A 22427-nucleotide genomic window follows, 5' to 3' on the forward strand; every position below is an offset into this window, starting at 1 on the left:
CAACTTCAACATAGCAATATAATTCAATAAAATCTCTGAGAGGCTCACTGCAAAATGAATACCCTGATATCCCAGAAATAAAACGGCATAAGTAGAAATGTCAGTAATATTCCGGGTATGTGTACCATTACAGGCAAAAATGGAAGCTATTTACAGATATGTTTATACAAGTCTGTCACTGAACTTTCACTAGGATCTGCAGCTAAGCATTCATAATCAAATATTTTTTTACAACAAGTCTAGGTTGAATTGTACTGAAAATTGCAGTTATGCCCATGTATGTCCTTCATTATTAAAGGAAAACACCACCTTCACCTACAGTTTAACTCAGCTCTTAGGTTGCTATTCTCCCTACATTATGATTTCAGTATTGTGTAGGTACCTGAAACCTGCCTGAACTTTATAAAACTTCCATTTCCTCACTTTGGTATCAATTGAAGGGAAGGACCACAAACTTTTTTTTTCAGCTTAACATCCCACATACGTTGTAGAGGAATTTGTCTACACTTGCATGACATATCACAGACACATAGACATCTGTAGTCAGGAGCTCAGGCTGCTGTAAACCAGACAGAGAGGTGTGAAACTGTTTTCCACTATCTTTATTGCAGAGAAGAAGAGAACTTACACTGATTCACAGCTGCTTTCAGTGTACCCATGTCTTTTATAGCAAACCAGAGCAATTAGATCAGCCAATAATTCAAATGTAGTTGTCACCTCTTTTGACAAATTTACTTAAGCAGCATCTCAGTATTGAAATGCTAAGCTTTAAACTTTAAATGTTTGCTGTTTATACTACTTTACATTTCAAGATGTCTTGAATCAAAGATGTTTGTGACATTTAGAGAAAGGTCAGAAAATATTTTTTCTTGTAATTCTTGTAAAGTATCAACACATTTACCAAAGTGTAGGGGCAGTGGCTGTCATTTTGGACTACAAAAAGATACTTTGATGAAAGGCCTGCAATTTAGCAGCTAGTTTGGTTGCAGCTGTATTATACTATAAAGCAAGCCTAGAGAAATACAGAAATGAGGGTCATTGAAGAAATAAATGAAACAGTCTTGTTACAAATTATACCGGATGACAGTGACTGACACTAATCTCATTATATGTCACTGGTATGGGAATATACCACTACTTCCTTATGTCTGGCATGACTCATTTCATACACATTTTATTGATTTTTCTATATTTTTTGGACCTCCATTTAAAGTGGAGTAATTGAGTTATAATATCTGTTATAATCTTAAATTGTCTGTATTTCAAGGGATATGTGGCTGTTTCATATAAAGCAGACTTGAAATAGATTATGGGAAAGAGAAATGCTTGAAGAAAAACGTCGATATGTTAAGCCTCATTGACAGCCATTTTGCAGAAAACATTAAAATTCTATAATAAACAGAGTGATTTTGAGGTGTTAGAATAACTCAGAAAACAGAGATAGAGTGAACAAATAGATTTCTATGTTTTTTTTTTTTTAGTTCTGAGGTGGAGTTTTCCTTTAAAGGACTCCAGTACAGACATCAGTAGAGATGGAGACATGCTTACACTAGGTACATACTGGTACTGTAGTAATCCTAAGTGGTACACTGCAAAAACACATGTTATGCAATGTGGAATTTGCAATAGATATTTTTCTCTTATTTTAGTGTATATAAACCAGTGACCTAAGACTAGAAGCTTCATGAAAAACATACATGTCTAATATCTGTCATTTTTTAATCCCAAAGTAAGTATGGCAAACACAGAGTAAGTATTTGCTTTCCATAGTATTCATTACTCTGACTCAATAAGGGGTCTATAACAAGGATATTAGCAACATGAAGTAATATAGTTGTATTGCTGGGATGGAATTACATTAGTTAGCTAGCATACCTCTCAAACTCTTAGAGCAAGAAATCTGTACCAAGCCATGAATAAAAGTCAGACAAAGGCTCAAAAATAGGGACAATTTTTAAATATTGCACCTACAAATTCCTAAAGTTGATAGAAAAACAAGTTTTGCATCAGCATGAATTTTCTGAAGGGTATGGAGTCTGAAACCCAAATTTATGCCACTATTTTCTAACTTCAATCTTTAATGATTTGCCACTAATTTGCCAGAAAACCACAATTTAAGAAAAACTGGAACTTTGTTGTATGTGGCAAAAATCTGGACATTCTGTGAAAATCTGTACAGTTGAGAGGTCTGTTAGCTAGTCACCCCTAAAATATCCCTTTTCCTTCTTTCATAGTTTTGTTTGCCTCAGAAATGGAGATAGTGAAACAAGGAAAAGACTTTGATGTTAATGAAATGCAGGGCACGCAAGTATAAAGTTGTATGGTCTAACCAAAGAATGAAGTCTGATAAGTCAGTCTAAACATTTAGTGATATTACTACATCAGAAAAATGTTCAGCAAACATATTGCCCCATTTTATGTTCTCCTGAATTTTTGATAGGAGTTTCCCAGAAAAACTATTGTACAGATTCCTTTGAATTTTTAGTGGATATACTTTTGTGGACATTGTTGAGAAACAGGCATTCCTTTTTCCCTTTACTTAGATATTTAATATCTATAGCCTGATAAAGAGTTAGGTAATTTCAGTAATTAAACCTATCACATCCAGCTGTGTGTGGTGCTCTGATTTGATGACTGGTACTAAAAACAAGGTATTATCACAGCTGAGGAATTTGTAAAAGGCTTGTGTTTATCTATGCATTACACGAGGCTCTCTTTGTAATTGCTATGCCCAACAGTACATGATGCTGCCATCCAAGGTGCAGGGTCATCTGACTGCACTTAACATTTCATGGTCTTCATCACACTGATAACATGGACTGGTACTGTGTTGATACAGACATCAACAAACAAACTGTGGAATTGTGTCAGCCTTGTCTGCAGCCAGATGGAAGTCACAGAGTACTTATTCCAGTGGAAACTAAGGTATATATGGCTTTAAGTATATTAGCAAAAGGGAAGTGACCTAATGGGAACACAGTGGGCGTATCCCAGGCATTTGCCTCAAAAATATCTATTAGTTTCTTGATGCCATGCTTCAGTATATTGGGGAGCATATGGGGTTCTTTCTTACCCCAGAGGAGAGAGCTAGCACCTTGCAGGATTTCTATGATGCAGTGTATTTCCCTGAGGTACTGGGGTCATTAATTGTACCCACACTTTATCTGGATGGCTTGTTTGTCAGGCATTGCTCTGTTGATATAGCAAAAAGTGTCATTAACAGCCTTGTTTAAGTATGGTTCTTGCAAATCTTAGCACTACTACTATCCTCCTGGGCCATATTGTATGCTGTGTTTATGCCTGACTGTTAAGATATCTGTATCTATATTCTTTAAGAAAATGTCAGGCATCTAGGTTTACTGACTACATATCCCCTACAAAACAATCACAGAATTGCAACTGACCAATGGCACATGACCACTGCATTATCATTGTTACAGATATATGTGCTTAAGCACTTGGTGTAATAGAACATATAGCTGCACCAACTGAATGGCGTGCTCCAACCTAGCTATAGAGAAAGATGGCAGTGTTTGAGTATGTGTTGATTTTAAAAAGGCTTAATGATGTAATCATTAAAGAAAGATTTATTCTGCCTATACCAGAAGGCTTAAGTGTTTTCTTCATTATATGCTTCCAGTGGGTTTTGGCAAATATCCCTGCAGGAAGCTAACCAAAAGCTGACAATCTTCATTACCCCAATGGGAAGGATCCTCAATGAGTGACTTGCTAAAAGGGTATGGGGTTGTTGCTATGGTGATGGATGATCAATGGAGTTTGGTCCTGATAAGGAGACCCATGATTTGAGGTTGGAAGCAGTGCTACAAACCATTAGAAATTCAGTGTTAAAACCAAATCAAGGCAACTTTTGTTTTGGAAAGACTGTGCTGCAATATTATGGCCACCATATAAGTGCTAGTGGAATTAAACCAGATGCAAGCAATTTAAGAGAAATAACTAAAGAGTCCAATTTGTGGGACTGAGATATGACAAGCTCTTGGCATGACTAACTTCTTGGACAACTTTGTGCTAAATCTATTAATTGTGCTATGTCTGTTGACAACCTTGTTGAAGAAAAACATACCATGGTCAAAGGGAGATGCTAAAACTCTAGCTTTCATCAGAGCAATAAAAATGTTAACAACTGCTGTAGGTTAGCATACTATGATGCTACCAAGATGACAGTTGTGAGTATTGGTACTAGCAGCATTACTCCAAATGGATGAACAAGGGTTATGTCCTGTTGTTCCATAATACTAAGCAATGCTGTGCTGCAAGTACTGGGACATGTGAGAGATCCTCCAGATGTCTGACAGGGCTAGATAGTTTCCATCTCCAGACTGAGCACATGTCTTTGTTTCCACTAATCAGTTCCTATATTCTAGAAAATATATCACCTAGATGTCAAAGTCTACTCTTGAGACTAAGGACTTTCAATGTCTGAGCAATCCATGTGTCAGGACAACAGCTAATTGTGGCTGATATGTTATAAAAAAAATCCTATATGTCAGCAAATGCTGTCAGAAACTGAAACTGAAAAAGATGCCACTGCTTATGTGAAGAGCATAAAGACAAAAAAAGCAGTGACTACACCAAGAGACACAGAAAGTTAAAACATGCCACCATAAATAACCATTAGTTACAGACTTTTATCAGATATTCCTGACATGGATGGCCCACATGCTGGATACAGGCAAAATATCTCTGTATAAGTATTCCACAGTCATGGCACAGCTGTCAGAATAGGGGGGCTCACTACTGTACCAAGACAGAAGTACCCTCATCACAACATATTGTAGTGTTAAAGCTGATACATGAAAAACATCAAAACCTTGCCAAATATTGTGAAACAGCCAAAATGCAAGCATGGTGTCCAAACATTAATCTAGACACTGCAGAGCTTGTGGCAAAGTTACAATTCTGTACTGTCCACAAGCCATCTCAGAAAAGAGAGCCATTGATACAGACCCCTTTACTGCAAGGTCCTTTGTAAAAGATAGCTGCTGACTTGTATGAATTCGATGGGAAACACTACATGTAATAGTTGTGGGCTCCTACACTTGTGATATTAATACTGACTGACTAAAGCCTTGCTTGGTACAAACTAAGGAAAGAGCTACAGGAATATTCAAATAGTCCTGATGAGGCAGAAGATGAATGACATGCAACTGAGAGAAAAACAGATGTGTTCCAGCTGACAATAAACAAATCTACAACTTGTCTGAGTGTTCCTGTTTCCTGAAAATTGCTACCACAACCTAGTATCTAGGGCAACGGTGGAAGTTTGAAATCCACAGTGTGTGCTGACAGACTATGCTGTTCAGCTGTCTGTGACTATTCCTGATCTCGATGAGACTGTTTTGCAGAGTAACACTAAACAAAATACTGTTCATTATAATTGTCTAGACATTTTCATTTCACAGGTTCCACTTCCAGTTGCAACACCATTTGAGTGCAGTCTAGTGGAAGAGAAATCAAGATGCCGACACATTGTAAAGGGTGTATTTGAGTAATATGAACAAATAGTCAAGAACACAGCATCCATGGGACCTGACAATATCCCAGGCTGCGTACTACATGAACTACAGAATGAACTGGCACCCTACCTAAGTACCATGTTCAATCATAGACTCACCTCAGGCTTTGTGCCCACTGAATGGTGCACCATGACGGTTATCCCACTCCACAAAGGGGGAGCCACGATGGACCCCGGGAACTACCGCCCCATTAGCCTGATGAGCCTGGTCTGCAAGGCCATGGAACATATCATCATGGAACTCATAAACAAAGACATTGGTAATCTCCAAACTCTGGACCCTACCCAGTTCGAGTTTATAAAAGGCAGATCATGTCTCCTAAACCTGATTGACTTCTTTGAAGCAGTCACCAAAGCCATAGATGAGGGTAAGGTGGTTCACACAGCTTATCTTGATCTCGCCAAGGCTTTTGACACCATCCCCCACTCTGGAATTTATAGATACGCTCACTAAACTAGGTATAAATCCCTATGTCACAAGATGGGTTGCCAACTGGCTCATGGACAGAACCCACAATGTGAAAGTAGCAGACTCCAAATCTGACTTCAGACCAGTGACAAGTGGAGTACCACAGGGTTCAGTCCTGGGTCCTCTCCTCTTTGGTATCTATTTCTCTGAAGTGCAGGTTAACACAGAAGGTCTTTGGCTAACAAAGTTTGCAAATGACTGCAAACTAGGAGCCATAATCAAAACTCCTAACGATGTGGACATACTACAAAAGGGCCTCACTGAGACAGATGCCTGGTGTCAAAGCCATGGCCTGAAGCTCAATGCCAAAAAGTGCATTGTTCTCCCCTTTGGTAAAAACTCTGTACCCATGAACTACCACATAAGTGGAAGTCTACTTAACGCCGAAAGTGGATTAAAAGACCTAGGGACACAGATGGATAGTAGTCTCTCCTATGATAATCACATCGCCACAGTGGTCAGGAAATCCTTCTATGTGGCTCACCTCATCACAAAATGTTTCTCATCCAGGAAAAAAAGAGGTCATTGTTCCCCTCTACTTATCACTCATTAGACCAATTATAGAGTACAATGCCCCTTTTGGTATGTATCTCACAAGACATCTATAACAACTGAAAAGGCCACAGAAATACCTCACAAAGAGGATTACTGGCCTCAAACAGATGCCCTACGCAGACCGTCTCAAAAAACTCCAGCTTTACTCCATTGCATATCGCCTACTCAGAGGCGATCTCTGCCTAACATACAAAGCTATGTCAAACCCAGAGCTGTTGGACATGCTCCACTTAAAGAAATCCCAATCCCTTCAAGCTACACACTCTAGGGACCTAAACCTTGTCACCACAATAAACAGAACATGCTGGAGGGATAGATTCCTGTCCCAGAGACTTCCCATACTCTGGCACAGACTACCTATCTATGTCAAACAGAGCTTCTCATTAGCACTCTTCAAGAAAAATCTTGATGAATGGATGGGAAATAGGAAATTCACCCCAGGGATCACTTCTGTGGCTCTGCTCGACAGGGGCACAGGAAAATAGTTTTCTTGGGTGGCAAAAGCCAGGGTACCTTTTTGGCTAGGCTTATATAGGCCCTAGAGCTAATATCGTAGTACCTACCTATGAACCTATAAGTGACAGGTCCAATTTTTTTCCTTGTAGGGAAATATTTCTGCTTAACATGCTGTCTACTTCAATTAATGCTGTTTTGTAATAGTCAAAATAGCATGCACAAGTGCTTTACAGCACTCACACTAACAAGATCAATTCAGAATCTTGATTATGTGCCTCTGTTGTGCCAATATCCATATTTTGAAGCTTCAGAGAGCACTCTCTAGCTTTGTTTTTCTCTCTCTCTCCGGGGGGGGGGGGGTGTAATGATAAAAAATACAGGTCTGCTGTGTGTCTGCGTAAACTGTGAATATGTATAATAACTTTGCCACCTTAAGATAAATGTATAGCATTGCCATTTTTAGAAGTACTGTATCCCATAATGCATTGAGTCTAGTGACAGTTGTAGACTGTATTTGGGATGAGTGAACTGTTAACACTGATCTTCCTGTGCTGCCATTTTTGGTACGACATTAAATTTGTCAGATAACAAATGTTGTATTCTGATGTTACTGACACTGTGTTTCAACACAGGGTAACCAGAAGTGTGTATTGTAACACATTCAAGGAGGATTCAACACTTCAGACAGTTACCTGAGCTGTACTGCAATCACATAGTGGAATAAATATGGTGGTGCACTCTTTCTTTAGCCCTTTAACTTACTATGTGGCAACACTTTTATCAAAAGTTAATGCCACCAATGTACACAATAGAGTAGCATGGGTTGATATTCAATATCTGAACACTAAATAGTATTCTTTCAGCAAGGCTTTTGAATTAAGTGATATCATGTTCATTTAATGGCAAGCATTACACAGTATGGAAAGGTACACTGATTGTGTCATGTCAGCACAACAGTAACTCCCATATTGAAACCACTCATTGTTTGTGGGAGCTGCTTCATTTATGAAGCACTACATGAATGAGGCGCTCACTGATTCTTTTGCATTATTTGCATGGAATGACAGTATCAAATGAAAACAGAATTATGTACATCAGTATACCCAAAGGACTGAGAATCTGAGAATCTGCTTAAGCATTAATGATGCACAGCTGTTAAGCCATTAACCAGTTAACTGCGGATCTGTAATACCTTAGGTATTAAATTATCGGATGAAAAGTAGCAGAATTCATGGCATATGCATCCACTGAATGAATGAACTGCTGCTAAATCTAGGGGGTGCACTTACATTACAGAGTTTTGCAAAGTACATGCAATTCGTGTCCACTACAAGCTTTTCAAGGTTTTCAGCCCTATCTCAAGACTGCTATTTGTAAGATGCATGTGTTGGTCTGAATCCTATCTTCTTTAAAAAATAAACTGCTTGAAATAAAAAAGTTAAATACATTAAACAATTTAACAGCTTTGGTAATTAATGTAAATTTCGGGAGAAAAGCAGCAGTAGCTGAAACAGTTTGCAAGCCTCAATAGCTGAGAAACTTCTAGAAGCAAAAGCACAGCACTGACAATAATCATGGTGGAGGGGCCAGAGCCATCTTGGAATTAGCAATAATTATAGTTGTATCATAAGTTGCCAGACAGCATGAACCAACGAATACCCATGATGCTACAAGGGCACAAGTTACACATTCATTACAGATGTGAATGTATAACATCTTAGCATATGAGACAGTGCAAGTGACTTTCCAATTCACGCACTCATTTAAAATCAACTCACTAAACAGAAGTAAAATTCTCTGTTTTCCTTGAGTATTTGTATAATCTGTGTAAATTGTATTTCTTTCTCCCATCAAATTCCCTACATTACCATCTGCATGGCTGGTTTAGTTAGCCAGTCCAAGCAATTTGGCAACAACCTTTCTTTGCAGTGCAGCTTAAAAATATTGATTACCTCTTAGCGCTTCATAGGCAGTGGCTACTGAAGCCATGTAACAGATACACTTTAACCTTTTTCATATTCTACAAGAGTGAGATGCTATTAGAAATGACAGTAGATTTGCACTGCCAAATGCCAGAAACACATTCTTAGTTATACAATATTCAATTTCTGAATGGTTGGTCCTAGTTTTACAAACCACTCTAAAGGTCAGTGGAGATCATTTAACTGTCTGCAATCCTGCATCATGCAAATGTCTTTTTTTATTTGCTATTACTTCACTTTCACAGCTTGTTTTGCTTTGAAAGCCTTAGTATACAATTCTTTTCTATTTTTTTTGTCGCATTTTAGCCAGTCACGTGGGGCTCTGAGCCTCTGTGTTGGTCACCCTCATGCCATTCTCTGTGAGTAAGATACTATGTATATATTGGTGTTATCCCAGCTGAAAAAAATGTTAATTATTCATCAGTTTAGGACATCAGGCCTCCCACAAGCCAGGAAAAAGGACAGTGTCATCCTATAAATACTAACCACTCTTAGGCCTCTGCACAAAGAGTGAAAAAAATATTGCACTGCATGTAAGGGGTAAGACAATGTGTTTATTCCAGAGGAGCAGACTACAACTCCACAAACCCATATATTAATTCTCTATAATGTTTTGCATTTTAGTGTGATCACACTAGGAATATAGCACATAAATATTATTAATCTTTTGAATACACTAACTTTTCAGACTTGTTGAGAACTCTCAAGAAATAGGCTACAGCATTCAAGAGTATTGACATGATCATCTGAGCAACACTAGGCTACAGAAAATGCATCTAGATTTCTCCAGCTCATAAACGTGCATTATATCGGCAAGCTAGGAATACAAAGCAAGTCACCTAATTTCCAAAGTAAGTGTATAATGTAGAAAAGCGATAATATTACATGGTGTTTTGTGAATCCGCACCAGATCCTTTATCAAAAACATTATACATAATTTAACATTATAGGTGGCCCTGCAGAAACATATAACCCAAAGGAACAAATAATAAAACACTGTGTATGGAAACAATCTCAGAATTAAAATACAAATTGCATAAATTAATTAACTGCAAGGGTTTCAAATGCAGTGAGCATCAGAGAGGTACACATTTTATCAAGAAAATAATTTTTCAAGGACAGGAGCATGACATTGGGCAGAAGACGGAGCAGAGTCAAACTCAAGTACAACATCACTGAGCACACCCTAGATCAGTAACACATGCAGTATACTTATTAGTAAATTTATGAAACAGCAATTCTGGACACAGAATTGCTGAACTATTACACAACAGCAATATAACTCAAACAACAGGAGAAATGCTTCTGTGTTTTAAATAAGCCTTATAAATAAAATATGCATAACAATACTGGAATAATTAACCTTCATTCAGATTTTCATTTTAGGTTTAAAGGTACCTGCATGCACAAGATATACTTGGGTCCTAGAAGTACCTGCATACGATAGAGATCATCTGAAGTCTCCCCAACCAGTCCATCAGAGAGGGCAGCTAGATTTCCTGTCTCACTGGAGGTGTGGGAAGACAGTGAAGAGGAGGAATGTCGGACTGAGCCCAGAAGATTCAAAGGACTGAGGAAAAAACACACAATCAGTAAAAGAAGGTCAGAGTGCTACCTGTAGCTTGCCTGTCACTTTACTATGTTCTTCAGTCCTCTTTTCTCGTCTGAAACCAGCTTTGTCAACAAGAAATACACATTAAATATCATGTGGCCACAACATCTGAAAATGAAAAAAATCAGCAATTGCTAAATCTTTTTTTTTCTCTTTTAATTTGCACCAACTTTTGTTTAAATAGATTCCAGCTACGTTGCAGTAATGTAACAGCTGAGCTTGTTGTACTAACGGAAGAATAACTATTTATCACTCTGGAAACAACTAACATGGGTTAAAGTATGCATTTCTAGGTTGAGACTGTCACATGATTATGTCTGCTGACTTCTGTGACAACAGATGGAGTATGCTGGGTGAAACACTGTTTCTCTTCTTCCACTCATTGAATGCACTTAAATATTTGTGCTGCCATTCTGGGGGATGATAACAGGTGTACAGGTGAAATACAGGATCTTACTGATCCACATGTAGTCGGCATCAGTGTGATTCTTGCGTCCCTAAATTCCTCTAAGCCTCCTGTGCCTTCCCTTCTGAAAATACTTGCTCCTTCTCTAGGTCACTTCACCTCCCTAAATTATTTACTCTTATAGGTTGTCAAAGAAGTAACAAACTTGGCTTAGTGCCTGCTGATGTTTTCTTGAATAAAGCTTAAGGAGAACCTGGCAACAGTATTAAACAAGAACTCATGTCTTTCAATAAAAAGGGAAAACAAAATGTTATTTGCTAGGTCTCTGTGTCACATTTTTCAGATTCAGGTGTTCACAGGCTGTGGTGTATCAAATATATGACATTTCTGTCTGTGACACTGAAATAATTTTTTGTGCATTGCATAAAACCAACACTTGCTAGAGTGACTACAAAGTCTAGTTCCAATCTTTTGTTATTTTCTGCAAGATTATGTGTAATTGCTACAACAGAACTGGGTCATTACCAAGACAATCAGCAACACCACAGCTGCAAGAACATAGGAGTTTGATACCGGGTACATCCAGTTAACAAGTAATATGAGATCATGAAGGTACATATTTCCAAATATGGAGGAAGGTGTTTACTTAAATATGAACAAGTACCCATTCATTACACCTCCTTACTCTCTCTTCTTCACTCACTTCCTTACTGCAATCAATTTCTCTTCCCTGTCTCTGTTTCGAAATATCCAATTATTGAAGAAAAAGCAAGCTCCACAGCGTTGTACAAACCTTTTTAATAAAATAACAAAGCTTTCAGACAATGGGTCCTTCTTCAGTGTTAATAAAATTCATAGATAAAGCTAACATCCTTTATACTAAAAAATTCAAATCACATGACACAGCCCTAACCTATCAAGCACTAACAGTTACTCTATCAATTAACAATTTTAAAAGGAACTTTTTAAAGCAATATTCCCTACATTAGAGAGCACATTACATCACATAAATTATTTCAATTTATACAGAAATTCCTGTTGTTTAACGGATTTGCTGCTGCTTCTTTTTTAATATAGGTTTCACTGTAACCTGTTTATTCAAACCATAGGATTGTAGAGCATAGGTCAGAGATACGGTGGAAGGTTGCTACTACTCCTTAGTCCAACACATACAGGAGATTGATGATTCACATCAACTCCTGTTTTGTCTAATGTTGTTGTTGTTTGTCTTTCGGCTTTTCCCGGTTAGGGGTCACCATAGCGGATCTCCGGTTCGCTAATGATTGGCAGTATATTTTCACGAATGCCGAGGTGCCAGCTCGACGTCCAACCTTCAACGAAGGCACGCCCATTTACACATGTCTTTTGAACGCCCACCCAACCACGGGGAGGACATGCAGACTCCACACAGAAGGCACTCCCCGCACTCCAGCCGAGAATCGAACGGGAAAACCTCTTGCTGTGAGGCAACAATGCTACCGCTGCACCACCGTGGATTCAATACCTGTTTTGTGTAATAGATGTCTTAATTTCAAACATTAGACGTGGTGACCTGATAGATTAGACATCAAAGAATATGAGTGGATTATCCATCTACAAGCGGTCTTTTACCCTGGTTTGAATAAACAGGTTACATTGAAACCTATATCAAAAAAGAAGCAGCAGCAAATCCATTAAACAACAGGAATTTCTGTATAAATTGAAGTAATTTATGTGATGTAATGTGCTCTCTAATGTAGGGAATATTGCTTTAAAAAGTTCCTTTTAAAATCGTTAATTGATAGATTAACTGTTAGTGCTTGATAGATTAGGGCTGTGTCATGTGATATGAATTTTTTAGTATAAAGGATATTAGCTTTTACTATGAATTTTATTAATACTGAAGAAGGACCCATTGTCTGCATGCTTTGTTATTTTATTAAAAAGGTTTGTACAACGCTGTGGAGTTTGCTTTTTCTTCTCTACTTGGATATTTGCTTGTTGACTCCACTTTATCATTTTGGTTCACCTTTTTGTTTTTCTGTTTCTAAATATGCGATAAGCACATTTTTTCTCTCACTTCATATTGCAGTTCATTTTTGTATTATATTAGTTTACCTTCTGTAACTCTCTTCTTTCTCAAAAAAATGGTTACAGTTTCTCTAAATATTAAATCATTGTCATATAAGTTGCATCTATTCTTAACCAACGTTTTCACATTATGTCTAATTTGGTATAATTATTTAAACTGTGGATGTTTTGTTTTATTTTTGAAGATTGTAAAATTGTTGATCTTAAAATGTTTTTGTAACACTTTGGAACTTTTCTCCCTGAGCCTCCGCTGAAAATGGGCACATAACCAGCCAGACTTTCCCAGTAATTAAATGTCAATAAGTAAATAAATAAATTGATTAAAGGAAATGTAGAAAAAAGTCTGAAAAGTCTGAAAATCTGGATTCTGAAAATTTAGGTTTCAATAGGAATCTGGATGATGCAGAAAAGTCCTATAATAATACAAGACTGCATACTCTGACAATGTAGTACATCAGTAACAGGAATATCTGGACAGAAACAAGTAATAGCCAAGTTAAGTATTAGGTCAGAGAGAATATGAATAGGGTTGTGGTTCCTGTGAAGGCAATATGCACATGCATAATTGTAAATAAGGCCAATGTGGATACAGTAAGGGAAAGGCATCAATAAATGCACAAACATGGATCTGCCATGAGAATCAGTGCAAACAATATGAGAGTAATAAGGGTAGGTCAAGCTCTGTGACTGAAGTGTAAAATGAAGAATGAGAACAGACTGGAGATAAGGAAGTGGGTAATATAATGAACTGAAACAGTACAAATGATAGATCTGAGCTACTAAAACATACTGAGTTAGTCACTGGGGTGAGAAGGAAGATGAGGAGGGATAAACAATATAGTTTCTAGCAAATGTAAGAATGGGTGACTATAAGTCATAGAAAGGATGATTGTAAGATGACCATCACTGAGATCGGTCTAATAGGTAGTTCTGTCTGAGTGTAAGTAGAACAATGATTAAGTCTTGAAGGTGGAATGTTAGAGAAGGTGATATTTTAAAAGATTAGAGTACCACATCAATTGAATTAGACTGAAAAATATAGACTGTCATGACTCCCTGCAGAAAAAAACAGAGAATTTATAAGAGGTCTGAGGTACATGGATGAGTGATGAGATAACCAGAGGAAAGACAGAATTCAAAAGTCTATTCAGCTAGTTAACTGGGAGTGGAGACATGGCAGACATGGCTGAGAAAAGAGGAAAGCCAAGCAAGTATTGTCAGGGGTGTAAAAAGAGAAAGGAGAAAATAGTATCGGAAGGGTACGTCTGCACATGTGCTGACAGATCTAGTGTTATGCAATATTTGGAAACAGACATATTAGGGTACAGGTGAAGGTGGCACTTTTTAGGAATAAGTCGAAACAGGTGAATTTCAGGCATATCTAGACTGTCACATTTTAAAAAACAGGACTAATTTCATAATCAGTATAGGGACTGATGATGTTAATGGAAGCATTATAATGGAAAAAAGAATGTAGGATTATGTATAGTTATCCTCTTTGGGAAAAAACATGTATCCGTGAATTACCATATAGGTAGCAGTACACTAAACACCGAAAGTGTGATAAGAGACTTAGGGACACAGGTGGACAGTGGTCTCACCTTCGATAGCCACATCGCCACAACAGTCAGGAAATCCTTCTATGTGGCACACCTCATCACTAAGGGCTTTTCATTCAGAAAAAAGGAGGTCATTGTCCCACTGTACTCATCAATCATTAGACCCATTATAGAATACAACGCCCCGTTTGGTATGTACCTCTCAAGACATCTGCAACAACTGGAAAGGCCGCAGAAATACCTCACTAAAAGAATCACAGGCCTAAAGCAGATGCCCTACGCTGGCTGCCTTAAAAAACTCCAGCTATACTCTGTCGCATATCGTCCACTCAGAAGCGATCTTTGCTTAACATACAAGGCCATGTCAAACCCAGAGCTGTTGGACATGCTACACTTAAAGAAATCCCAATCCCTCAGAGCCACACGCTCCAGGGATCTAAACCTTGTCATCACAATAAACAAAACATGCTGGAGGGATAGGTTCCTGACCCAGAGACTCCCCAGACTCTGGAATAGATTGCCCATACATGTCAAGCAGAGCACCTCTTTGGTCCTCTTCAAAAGGAACCTTGACGATTGGATGGGAGAAAGGAAATTCACCCCGGGGATCACATCAGTCGCCCTGCTAGACAGGGGTCCAGGGAAGTAAATAGTGTGGGAAGAAATAGCCAGGGAATTGTTATGGCTAGGCTTGTATAGGCCCTAGGGCTGATAGCCTAGTACCAACCTATGAACCTATGAAGATATCATGATTTCACTAACAGGAATTTTAAGAGCATTAATTTCTCACCATTGTTTTTTTACTATTTAGAAAATGTGTAAAGCATATCAAATGAGTTTATGACATTATTGAATTTCAGGAATATTGGTGTAAAATAACAGTTTAGGATTTAAAACAGCTTAGAAAATATTCTAGAAGGGAAATTATTTATGAGGGATAAGTTAAATGTCAAGAATAAAACACTTTAAAGACTGAGTTCAGAAAATTTTTGAGGCAGATTCACAATTAAGAGGTGAGTATGGAAAATTTAACTGGTGAAAGAGAGAATCATGGGAAGGGTGGTACTGTTTGAAAAGGGTAGTGTGTTAGTCATTGGGGATTTTACAACTGTACTGGATGGAGCTGTAAGAGAACAGATACAACTGGACTTGCATGGGAAAATATAAGGTGGGTGTTTCTGAAAGCAGAAGGGAAAAAAAGAGAAAAGCCACATTTGGTTTTTCATTTAGTGTTTAATGATTTTTCTTTTTGTAGGCTATATCTACAGGGATGGAAACAGTAGAGAGTTATAGAACTAAGGGTACACATGCAAGGTTATGTTCCATCTCCTGCAAAGTACGAAGTGTAAACGTTAAATAAGACATTTAACAAGTAGTAATGTGAGTAGGAAAGGATTATATAATTGGCAAATGGGGACTACAGCAGATTCATAAATACATATTTGACAATGGCATCAGGAAACATCAAGACAGGGAAACTTTTTGAGGTGAATCTGAAAGAATACATACACTGGTGTACAAGAATTTAAATACAAAAGAGGGGTGGAGAGAATGGTGGAAGAAGACAAAATTTGTATTAGCTTGTAAATGGAGGAGACAAGCAGAGAAACAGCATTATATGCTATAAAGAAGGATGTAAATAAAAGAAAACAGTTACAGGAGCATTGAATATTAATAAGCAAAGATGGCAGCAGGAACATAGCAAGTGATATTGTGCAGTGCCAGATGTGGTCATGGTAAGATGTAGATGACTTCACAACGTTCTTAAACAAGAAGATATAAGCATTATTGGTATAACAGAAACTTCAGGGTGGTGATCGCTAAAGAACGGGAAATCATTATTTTTGGTTACAATTTATACCTTAAGGATAAGCAGGATTAAAGGTTGTTGTGGGTTTGCAACAGTTATTATTAATTTAGAATATATATATTATATATATATATATATATATATATATATACATACACACACACACACACACACACACACACACACACACACACACACACACACACACACACACACACACACACACACACACACACTATACCTGAGAAGGTACAGAAGGAAAAAGACATTCTTGGATGCAAGTGAGAAGGTATGTTAGGCTTCTCTCTGAAGGATATACATATGATCTGATGCTTGTGAAGAAAAGTGACTTTGTACATATTTATACTTTGTTAACAAAGCTAACATTACTTGGTAAAATCTATTTACGTGGACACTTCTTGGAAGAATACTCCAGCATTAACATACAGTAGAAATATAATGTCAATAGTATAGATACTATTACCTAGATACTTTGATAGGAGTAATTAGCAAAAATGACTATTCATGGATATAACACAACACAGTCACAGCATTTTCAGATTTATAAGGACTATGCTGACATTTTTCAGTGCAGTAGAAGTACATAAAAGATAACTGCATCAATTTATACATCAGACACAACAAAAGCAATAACAGGTTAAAGGACATAAATGAGGCATTAGCTAATCAGTCATGATTAGGTTAGTATCATTCCGCAACACCTCCATTAGACTAACGACTATCTTTAAAATACGAATTGAGTTGAGTTCACATTTTAGCGTAGGTGCAAGGGAGTTTTATTATGCAAGAACACAGTTTGTGTATGCCCTCTAATGATTTTTCATGTGCATACATTGAGTCAATTCTAAATGTATATCTGTGAGATGCTCTCAATTCCTGGGTGGGTGGAGGAGGGTACTATCTGTAGCTTTCCAAGTTTAATCTTTTTTTGGCATCATTAACATAACTGAATAAAAACATGTGTCCCTATGATCTGTGGGCACTAGCTCTATGAACCCTTGAAATATTTCCTCCAAACCTTGAGGAAACAGAGATATTTGGTTTACAGGTTGATGGGGAATTCCCTGAAAATGAGGAAGGGACTACCATTGCTATCTGTGTGCTTGTTGTTTGATTTTCAGGACCCATTTGTCTGAAAAATCTGATGCCACTGTATTTTAAAATCATGTTTGTTAATACCTTGTCACTTAAATTGCTTTATGAGAAAGAGTTCTGAGTTAGAAAGAAAGATTTTTATTAAACTTTGAAGAGGAGGGTCAAAATATTTGGGTCACTCACTGGATTAATTTTACCTGTCATAACATCTTTTAAAAGTCTCAGCAACAGAAGGGGCAAACAGAACATCCTTGTCAATGAGAGAATTTAGTATCTCATTTTTACCACCTTCTGGTAAGTTTTGAGAATTTAACCAAGCAAATCTTCTCATAACTGACCACATAGCAGCAGCGCTGGAGACAGTATCAGCAGAATCGTAATAACAGTTTAAAGAGTGCTTGATCACATGAGAAGACAAAAAAGTTAAGGCATGCAATGGATTCTTCACCTCAGAAAAGGGGAAGTTAACAGTTAACTTTCTCATATTGTCAAAATAATTTAATAAAAGTTTTAACATATGAGCCTGACAGTTTACAATTATAAAAGTTAAAGTAGCAGAATAATAAAATGTCTTTCAAAATCTTTCCCATCCTTGTCAGAGGGAATGGGGTTAACATTAAACATCTGTGTAACAGACATATATTTAGGAGTCTGAGGTACTTTAAATAACAATCAGACTTTTTAGAGGTATGAAGTTGACTGTCAGGCATTCTGCAAGCTGTTAAGAAAATATCTTCTAAAACAGAAGGGACAACTGTAAGTTGTGGAATATCCAGTTGCAGTAAATCAAAATTCTTTTGCTGAGAAATATGGATTTAACTCTGCTCCCACTGAAATGTCTCCATTTTAGTTATGGTCTCAGAAAAAGATATATCTTCTTGACAGAAACATAAAATAACACTTTCCTCAGAATCAGAAAATTCACCTTGAGGAGATATCACTGAAGAAAAACACTCCCCTTCTATTCCTTGTTTTTCTAAATGAGAATCAGTGTCAGAATGATAAGGAACTCTTTTTAATTTTCTACTAGGAGTAAGTGAAGAAACATATTTTGACAAATTAAAAGCAGAAATTAAATCTTTAGAAAATCCCAGCATGTCTTCCCCGTCCATAGCACTAGAGACAGGAGATGAAATATTCCTAATTATTTGCTTTCTTTTCCTGGAAGACTCCCTGGAAGAAGACCAGCTCATGTTAAGGTTACTATTCTGGGGCTCAAGTATTCTAGCAGGGCTATGCAGTAAATCTTTACTAGCTCCTTCCCCTGAACCATCAAGTGTGTTTTTCCCTTGCCCAGTAAGGACAACCCTACAGTTTTAGTGGATATGTCTAATCCTTGGTCGTTACCTGCTTCCCAAGAAGTTACGCTAGAGGGACTTAGAGACATTGATGAGCAGTTCAAAGAGCCAGGTCCAGCCAAAGCAGAGTCACTGATTGGTGGCTGAGGCAGTAAAGGAACTGGCCTGACACCCAAAGAAGCCCTAGCAGTTGTCTTTGTCTTGGAGACAGAAAAAAGGAAAAATGGAAGAGACCAGTAACTTCTCTATGGTCCAACTGAAAAAGAGGCCAGAAAGATGGGTAGGGCAGCCTGTGAGAGAAAATCCTGTGACAGAAAAATAAGGATTCTGAAGTGAAAAATTAAATGAAAGTCACCAAACACACAACATCCTATCTTTATATTTGAATTCTACGTGAAAATGTAAAAGGAAAGTTGAAAACACATCTTTAACACAACTTTGTCACACAAGCATATAATGAGAAAAAACTCCATAGAAACATTTTTCCTAGCATTAAATAATTTTCTTTCACTGAAAAAAGTACACTTTTCCTCAAAAAAAAAATCAAGTAGTGAAACATTTTCGGTAGAAGCACTCTTATCTGCTCAGGCTTGAAGGATTGCTAGATGGCCACATATTCCAGGAACCCCGTAGAGGGAGTACACTTTTGTGGCAAGAAATACCTGAAGATTTGATGGCCAAACTTCCCTTTTATGTGGCTCTGCCTGAGCCACTGGCAGTTAGGGTACATGGAAAGTGCACCAAATATTTCAAAGCTGGCCAGTGGTCATATCCCGGGCAAGATATAACCCAAATAGCTTAGGCTACTGCAACAGTGATCTAATACAGAACACATAATATACTTCTTGTTTCTTATTAAAATGAATGGAGTACACCCTTATTTTTCAAATTTGATACAGTGCAAGCATAATATAAAAAGAAGATAATGGTGTTGAAATCCTATCTTTATAAACACTGCATCATTCTTTTTTAGCAAGGGGTGGTTATTATTTTTCCCAGGCTTGTAAAAGAATAAGGCAAACATCTTTGCTGCAATGTTACATGCTGGATATAGAATTTTCAAATGCAATTGCCTAAAGTTTCTCCAATAGCATATAGAGATAAAGTCCAGAGTACAGCCCAGGTGACCTGAGTTTTATTAGAGATTTGGGTGTCTGATGAAGTGACAAAGTGGAAGAAGAAGAATGGGCATGCCCATCTTGGAGGAGTAATTGTGTTGGGTATCTTTAATGGGGGGAATGAGAAGCAGACCTCCCACTGCCTCCTACAGCTTACATGATTATATCAGAGCAAGGGGTGGGGACACAGGCCAAAAGGGAAAACCCTCTCACATGGAAGCCAGACAGCTTCTCTGTTAGCCCACCTTATCCACTTGCCAGGTATGCACCAAAGCAGAAGAACCTATAGTGGAAGGAGGAGCAGAGTCCTACTCAGTGTAGGAGCTCTCCCATATGAGAGAAGCTGCTGGTGGGGAGACAGAAGGGGTCCTCTGGAATGGCACATTTGGGTGGAGATGACTGGGTTGGTGGAAGTACCTTAATAGTTAGTCACAGTGAGGATAAAAACGTGCAACTGGTTCAAATGTATAAGACATTGCTGATACAAAGTTCAAATTCATGTTCAAATATGCAAGTAATTTCAATAGTATTAGTAATTAGGATGCAAACAGCTTATACACAGCAACTATTATACTGGCAGAATTATAGAGACATGGCTTCAGGAGAGAGCCTTCATCCTCCTCATAGTTTATAACATATTTATAGCTATAATCTGAAAGATCAAAATAACTAGGGCTTGTGTTAATGCTTACTCAAGAAAACATTACTGATCTGAGCTAAGCTGTATTTAACAATAACAAATGCAAAACAGATAGCATTTTAATAAGGGTAAAAATATAAGAACAATGGAACTGCAGTGGTTGGTACCTAAATGCCACCAAATTGAATGGAAAATAAGACAGATACGTTGATGATGCTTTTAAATTCAATAGCTTTAATGTTATACTTTGTGCTGAAGATTTAAGTCTATTACACTCTGGCACAAAATTGACAGTAATGCAAATACTAGGAAATTTTCAGTACATATTCAATAGAACAACAGTTAAAAGAGATAATGCCTGAACCTATTTGGCGATCAAATGCCTTAGACATTTTTATGTTTAAATGAATCACCTGATGGTAACTACTTCTATTAAAGCACAAAAAGACACAAGGAATCCAAAAAATGGCATTACTGCATTAGGAACATCACGTTCACAGATTATGACAGAGCAAAAAGACAGGTGGAATATTTTTAAAAGGAATGTAGAATTAAAAAATAAAAAATATTAATGATGTGATGTATAAAAAACTTCTTTTGAATAAGAAGATTATCAAAGACTCCAAATAAACTCAGAAGTAATGATGGATGCTTATTACAATAAAGAAATAGAACACAGAGAAAGTAATTTCATTAAAGAAAAGGAAATTGACAGGTAATGTAGAATGAAGACATTATTAAATAACACAATAAGGCAGGCTTAAAGTGACACAGAAAGCTTTGGAATCAAACATGCAAATATAAGGAAATACAGTTGATAACCAAGTAATAAAAAGTACAGTTCACAGTTTCTAGCCTTGATTGAATAAAGGACATATTCAGCCTCTGAAAATAAAAAGAGTTTTTGGAAATCATTTACAAAATGATAACTCGGGAGATTGTGGCAAAGCCACTCCACATATGATATTTTGAGCCAAATTAATGTTATCAACTTTGAAATCATAATTAAGAAGTTTGAAGAAAACTTAAGTTTTGATAGAATTACAAGCAATTACTTATAAAAAGTCAGGTGATCAATTACTGTTACCATTATCATGAATATTTAGCAAGCAGTATATACAGGGTGACATTCCCACTGATTGGAAAAAAGTAACAGTGAAACATTCATATGAGAATGAAGGCAGTAGAAGTGATGTTGAAAAACTACAAACCCATCAGTGCATTACCTATAACGGCAATGTTATGCAAAAGCTGGTACTAGAAACATTGCTAAAACAATTAAGAAATAAAGAATCTGTAAAAATCTATCAGCATTTTTACTATTTAGGAGGATCAACGAGCATGCGTATGTGACACTTCTATAATGACATCATTACTGCCATAAGCAGTGGACCTCATGCTGATGCAGTCTACAGTGATTTCTCAAATATTTTCAACATGGCAGAATTAAAAATAACTGCAAGGGAGTGGTGCACTACGTTTAATGGACAAGGAGAAGCATGAAATAGTCCGAACCAAGGGGCATCTCATGGATCCACATTGGGTTCCTATTTATTCAATGCGTAATGATGATTTGACTGACATAAATAATTCTGTATTTTATACATGTTATGCTTACAACATAAATGGTGGCATTCAGAAACACACAGTGCACTGTACAATGCTGTTTCTTGCAGATTTCTCAGTGCATTATGATGGAGTGATTCAAAGACGGCTGTAATGTCACAGTGGTATGTAGGCTCTGTGGCAAACAGTACTTCATTAGTCTTGCTGGATAATGCAGCATGCAAATGCAGCAGT

At 37.3% G+C, this 22427-nt stretch overlaps 1 protein-coding gene across 1 annotated transcript in view; it reads right to left on the reverse strand.

Annotated features, from left to right (window-relative positions):
- DOCK3 (dedicator of cytokinesis 3) overlaps positions 1 to 22427 on the reverse strand; it is a 4843230-nt gene that overhangs the window by 156056 nt on the left and 4664747 nt on the right. Inside the window, exon 48 of the mRNA XM_044077993.1 lies at positions 10433 to 10568. Coding sequence (XP_043933928.1) covers positions 10433 to 10568 — 136 coding nt within the window. The remainder of the gene's footprint in view (positions 1 to 10432; positions 10569 to 22427) is intronic.

Source organism: Protopterus annectens, chromosome 7.part0 (genome assembly GCF_019279795.1).
Source record: "Protopterus annectens isolate FY-2018-M chromosome 7.part0, PAN1.0, whole genome shotgun sequence".
In the NCBI taxonomy this organism is placed as follows: Eukaryota; Metazoa; Chordata; order Ceratodontiformes; family Protopteridae; genus Protopterus; species Protopterus annectens.